Genomic DNA, 6,861 nt, shown 5'->3' with positions numbered 1-6,861 from the left:
AAGTGAAAATTCTGCTCTAGGACGGCGAAAGTGATCTTTGGTTTCTTCTGATAAATCATGTTTCATCCGGGCTTTATAGGGTTCTTTTTCTTGGCGAAACAAAGATTGTACAAGAAGAGAAGATTGCTTCTTTATATATTGTACAAGAAGAGAAGATTGCTTCTTCGTATATTCCTCTTTTTGGTGATTTGGAGATGATTATCGAAGGTTGAGTTTTTTTTTATTACCAAATCAGAAGTGCGGGTTGTTGAATATTTAATACAGTTGGATACAAATATATATTTCGGTGATGATGCTGATGTGAAAAAAAATCGCATTCAAAGATAATGACCTCATCTACTTATATCCATTTTTCATTTTGCTCACCTGCTTCATCGTCGTAATCATGTATCGTGGCATTTTCAGGACATACCTGGAGTATCACGTAGCTTAGAACAAATTTACAGTTACAATAAATTTAGTATATCATTAAAAACAACAACAAAAACAAAATCTGGTAACAATTTTAATAACATCAATAACACATTTATAAAAGTATTAATTAATTAACGCGTCATAGACAATGACGTCATTCTTGTTTTAACTGACTCAACAGATTCTGTACATAGTCGTCATAAGGAAATGTAGCGACATGTTACACAGGCGCCAGTTATAGGAGTAGACAAATATAATAAAGAAAGGGGATCAACATAAAGATTTTTATTACCCCCTTGCATTGAAATATGAATAACCCATGACTGATAGGTTACCATACCCCTGAGAATTATATAAAAACATCGCCATATCTAAGAATCAATTTTGGCCGCATGCTATTTAAGGAAAAGTTCTTGTTAGGGCGCCATTTTTAAATATCTGTAAAAAAAAAATGCAGTTTCCACACCAGTAAACGATAAAAAAAATATATATATTCATTGTACTTACATTTTATATATAAATTCCTACGTGTCAAATTTGATGTTTACATACTTCTAACGAGCACACACTGGAAATGTAAATATCATGCAAAAGTTTGTAAACATGACGTCATTATATGCTAGCATGACGTCACAGTTTATCATACGAATTACCATGATAGAAACAAACATGTGTATGCACATTGCAAATGAGTCTTTCATACATGTATAACGTATTTGAGTGTGACGAAACGTTTGAATACCAACACGATTTTTTATAAAATGTGATGAAAACCGCGATTCCGACTCATTTTTGACACGTGAGGCGGCATGTCGCAACCAATTATGTTTATGTGGCTTGATAATATTTGCAGACGTCCGACCAGATGGCCGCCATATTGCTGACGTCATTATGTCACGTATTGAATGCAATATGATTGGCTGTGTTACATGACGGAAACCAATGTACTTCAAAGGTTTTACCATTGTTCGAAATACAGTTGTATACGTACACGGTACCTCAAAAAAATAAAATTAAGGAATCTAAATTTGAACGAGAGGGAGAAAACATTACGAGCCTGGAAATATACAAGTTGTAAGTCTAGCGAAATCAAATTTTAAAATAAATAAACCCAAATATGGTAAAATGGAAAAAATGCTTTAGAAAACGCGAAGTATCCAATTTGATACAACTCCTTTAACACACAATGTCTCTATCTACATGTACATTACTTTGTGCATTTTACAGCAAATATTTGAATATGAAAATTACTTGAAAATATCCCACTAACTTATGGAAATTCTTTTATAATGGAACGCATGTACAATCGTTCTAAAATCCATCCATGTGATCTTATACAGAACATGGTCAGTTGACACAAGATTTAAAACCCAAAGAGCAAAAAGCAAACATAAATCATTAGATTGAGATCTATTTAAATGAAAAATACCCATCTTTAAGTTAATAAGATATGTTTTGGTTTAGGCAGTATTTATCTAATCTGAATACAAACATACAAAAATATCAGTTCATAATTTGCAAATGTTCTGGAAAGAAGCTGAAGGCTGTCCAACATAATTTAAACTACTGTACAGTGAAGCATAGCGGTCAAGTCACAACACTGCTTAATCATTTTACAATTTATATAGGAAGTGTCAATGAAAATGTATTAAAACATAAGATGTACATTCAAGGAATGAAATGTCAGTCAAAGAACATTGGTGGAACATAAATAACGAAAATCAGTTGGGAGTTGTTTGAATATTATACATTGATACACATTTTCAATTTGATTTGTTACCGGGGATAACCTTGACATCTATTCAGATTCCTTTCGTCAAAATTTTAGAATAAAAATGTTTTATGTAACAACAGTATTGGTGTCGTTCAAAGCTGGGTTTAAGCTTAGTGATGACGCGTTTTCAGCATTTCTTTAAGGAGTGATGGCTACATCTCCTCTATTTCAAACAAAACACAAGTGTGATAGCTTCAACAGAATCATATTAATATATCTCTGCTATACAGAAAGTAATTATACAAAAGTGAAAAATCATATGCTTCAGGTATACCTCGCACAATACTCTATACCATTCACAAGAAATATTTTGTATTTTCTATTTAAACCTTGACTGGTCAACAGCCCCTGAACTTTGTGTTGAGAATTGTTAATAATAATTTATTATCTCCCCTTAGTTTGAAACTTTGAATCAGACATTTCTTAATGTTTTGTTGTGAAACAGTGTATCGACTATACGAACACTACTTTAATTGTATATATTATATTGTAAATATGTTTTTTTTCTATACATCATGTCAGTATGTGAAAAGAGAATAAAATAAATTTGAATTTGAATAGAGACCAAAATCATAAAGCTCAATTTTGTTTACAATTCTCAAATTCTCGAGACAGAGGGCCAGTCCGTAAACCATGTCTTACAGTCATATAAAGAAGATTCTTTTCATTTAAACAAAGCTCTATATTTGGAATAAAACAATATCGTGTATTCTAATACATGCTACATAAGCTTTGTCCATACATGAGGTAACTCTTTAAGAGCATGGCTCGGCATGAAGAATCTTCGAAAACTGAGACAAAAAAAAATAACTTAAAAAACTTTCCTCTTATATTCTCATCCTTGCATTTCTCCTGGAGAAACGAGTACAAATGGATACTGGCACACTTTAAATTATGACTGTTTTGTATTTTCACTGGTGTTTAGTGATCAAGAGTACTGGACAATGGTCGGAGGCTGTAAAGTCTGTAGATGTCCTAGGGCGTTAAAGGCCGGCTGTTCGGACAGATGTGCTGATGTCAAATTACCATGTCCTGTTGATCCCTGACAAACGTACCATTCACTAAGGTTGGGCGGATGATGAGAATGAGGCAAACCGGATGTGACGTTTGACGTCAACCCTGAAGAAGATATTGACGATGGTGTCGTGAAATGACTCCGATTTCCGGGTGATGCTGAACTTTGGGATGATGTTTTTGATAATGGTGATGTATTTTGTATTTCAATACCACACTTTTCGTCATCTGAGAATTTTTCCTCGAATTCTGAACAATTTTCGTGAACTTTCATATGTTTTCGGAGTGAACTTGGATGTGTATAACTTTTTTCACATCCTTTTATCCGACAGTTGTATGGTTTGTCACTCGTGTGCACGTGACTGTGCTTCTTCCGGTCGGAACTGTTCGCGAATCTCCGGTCACATCCCTCATATTCACACATAAATGGCTTCTCTCCTGTAGAAGACAAAAAGTTTGAAAAATTTAAAATAAATAATTTAAAAATATATTTACATTTTTATCAGACATTAATAATACTTTCGATACTACACATTGTGCATCTATTTTTGCGATAAGACGACTTCGCTTAATTCATTGTTATACTGCCATGATATCTCTGTAGAAAATTTTCAAGGTGCAATAATAATAATGATTTGGATAGGATATTGCAAAGTTATGTTGTACTGGCTGAAGTAATTATGAGGATATGCATTTAAGAAATCGTTTGCGCTTTAGTTAATAAGTTTTAATGTTGAAATTGTATGCTCAAACCAATCCCCTCAATTTGATATTTGAATTGGATTCGGTCGCTGAATTAAGAGCCTTCGACAGACGATGAAATGTCTTGCGTGGTTCCATATATTAGCTGGTGGAACTCTAGTTACATGTATATGCTGTAGAAGGATATCTATTGGCAGAAACATTATTTTCGCGGTGTAAACGCTTCATATACCCCACTAAAGTATGACTTTAAAACAGTATTTTTTGTCTGTGTGTTCTTTCATGGCAAGAATTCCATCAAGGACTTTACTTTGTTGAAATTGGTTATTTATTAAATCTTAGTTCGCCAATATAAGAAGGTTTACAGAAACAGCAAATGAGAAATAATATATTTGATATTCCTTTTACCAGTATATAAAAATTGGTATAATACACAGGCATTTTATACCAATGAAGTCGTGATCTATTGATTTATTTATATAATAAACTAATACGTATTGTACATTGTAGGTATTGTTATGTACCGAACGTATATTTATATACATGATCTAAATTTGATTTGATATATACAAGTAATTGCTAATCTAAGAATATTATATAATTGTAAATGGATTCGAAAAGGACAATAGAATCTTAGTTATCATGTTCTTGTTTTCAAAATTAGAATGATGCTAATGAAACATTTTCAAAATTATCGGAATATGTTTGAATTCGCCGCCAACTGATTTTTTTTTTTACAAAACTATTGAATGCTTACTATTTAATATTTTCGATCTATCGCTTCGTAATTTTCTAAATTATATTTTCTCAATATAAACAAAAAAAATTAATTGATAAAAAAACATAATTATCCGTCAAGAAATTATCTTAATCTAATTCCATCTACATTGTGCATCATAATCGATCAATTTTCTCAGACGTATCTAATTATGGAACCGGACGGCTGTAATGATGGTCACGCGAAATCCGGATCACATGTAATTTATAAAACCTAAACAGTTAGTAATTATAGATAATATACGGATTTTGCGTCGTATTAAAGAAAACTAAACAAACATAATATATCAGGCTAAATAAAACATGAACGACTGGATTGTCATAATTAATCAAATTGTATACATGTCGATTTCAGGATTAATCCTACTAGACAGAGCCCATTCATCTCGCTTCTATTCAACAAACATCTAATCGATTACAGTTCAAACAATTCCCGTCTTATGGACCTGTAAAATCAGGGGATTACATTTTTGATCTTAAAGTGTTATGCCGCATTGAATGGAAGCCAATCGATTTTCATTATTTGCGTTAAAAGTGCTCTTCATAATTTCTGAAGCTATGCGAGACTTATGAATCACATTAGTCAGAATAATTTAGCTTCCGGATTTAAGTCAGGAAATCAAATCAACCCGACAATATTCCAATTTACGCTTTCTAAACGTAAATGAAATGTAAATATACCGTTTTCTGCTATGGTATGACAATGACTTAAGACAATAGTGCATTGTAGTAGATAATAGTATAAAGTACATATGTAGCTATCGTAGATCTAATATGAGAAAACATTCCCTTACGGAATAAAATTACAATACCATTGCCGTGAATGGAAAGCCCTATTCTTATAGGTTAATATTCAAAATATTTTCATTTTACTGAATTGAAGATTTATCAAAATTGTCATGTATTATATCTTTAAGGTAATGATGTAATATTCATATTTCTACAGTAAAGATGTAAAAATATTGTTTTATGATAAATATGTAATCGTTATACGGTAAAGATGTAATATTTATACGGTGAAGATGTAATGGTTACATTTCTACGAACGGTAAAGGCGTTAAAGTTATACGGTGAAGATGTAATGGTTACATTTCTACAGTAAACATGTAATCGTTATACGGTGAAGATGTAATATTTACATTTCTATGAACGGTAAAGGCGTAAAAGTTATACGGTTAAGATGTAAAAGTTACATTTCTGAAGTAAGCAAGAAATAGTAATAAGTTATATGGTTAAGATGTAATACATTTGTATTTATATTTCTACAGTAAAGATGTGATATTTACATGTCTACAGTAAAGATGTAATATTTATATTTCTACAGTAAAGATGTGATATTTACATGTCTACAGTAAAGATGTGATATTTACATTTCTACAGTAAAGATGTGACATTTACATTTCTACAGTAAAGATGTGACATTTACATGTCTACAGTAAAGATGTAATATTTACATGTCTACAGTAAAGATGTAATATTGATATTTCTACAGTAAAGATGTGATATTTACATTTCTACAGTAAAGATGTGATATTTACATTTCTACAGTAAAGATGTAATATTTACATGTCTACAGTAAAGATGTAATATTTATATTTCTACAGTAAAGATGTAATATTTATATTTCTACAGTAAAGATGTGATATTTACATTTCTACAGTAAAGATGTGACATTTACATTTCTACAGTAAAGATGTAATATTTACATGTCTACAGTAAAGATGTAATATTGATATTTCTACAGTAAAGATGTAATATTTACATTTCTACAGTAAAGATGTGATAATTACATGTCTACAGTAAAGATGTGATATTTACATTTCTACAGTAAAGATGTAATATTTATATTTCTACAGTAAAGATGTAATATTTACATTTCTACAGTAAAGATGTAATATTTACATTTCTACAGTAAAGATGCAATGTTTATTTTTCTGTAGTAGAGATGTGAAATTCCTATTTTACGGCTAAGATTTAATAGCACGGGTAATTTATCTCTATAAATCACCGGTATTTAATTACGTACCGGCTGTGGAGTTCGTTTTTATTTATCGTAAACTGACCCAAAGGAACAATATGACATTTAATTATCATCGCTGCATATGGAAAACGTTATCAGCGATAAAATATTGAGTTTAACAAATTGCAACGAGTTCTCGTCGTTATTACTGTATGTAACT

At 31.1% G+C, this 6,861-nt stretch overlaps 1 protein-coding gene across 1 annotated transcript in view; it reads right to left on the bottom strand.

Annotated features, from left to right (window-relative positions):
* Positions 1 to 491: 491 nt before the first annotated feature.
* The window catches only part of LOC117341917 (zinc finger protein ZIC 4-like), a 28,490-nt gene continuing 22,120 nt past the window's right edge, over positions 492 to 6,861 (bottom strand). The window contains exon 2 of the mRNA XM_033903777.1: positions 492 to 3,640. Coding sequence (XP_033759668.1) covers positions 3,117 to 3,640 — 524 coding nt within the window. The 3' untranslated portion in view covers positions 492 to 3,116. The remainder of the gene's footprint in view (positions 3,641 to 6,861) is intronic.

The sequence above is a fragment of the Pecten maximus genome, chromosome 14, assembly GCF_902652985.1.
Source record: "Pecten maximus chromosome 14, xPecMax1.1, whole genome shotgun sequence".
Taxonomy (NCBI): domain Eukaryota; kingdom Metazoa; phylum Mollusca; class Bivalvia; order Pectinida; family Pectinidae; genus Pecten; species Pecten maximus.
Note: the sequence above shows the minus strand (reverse complement) of the source record. Positions and strands in the feature narration are given on the sequence as shown.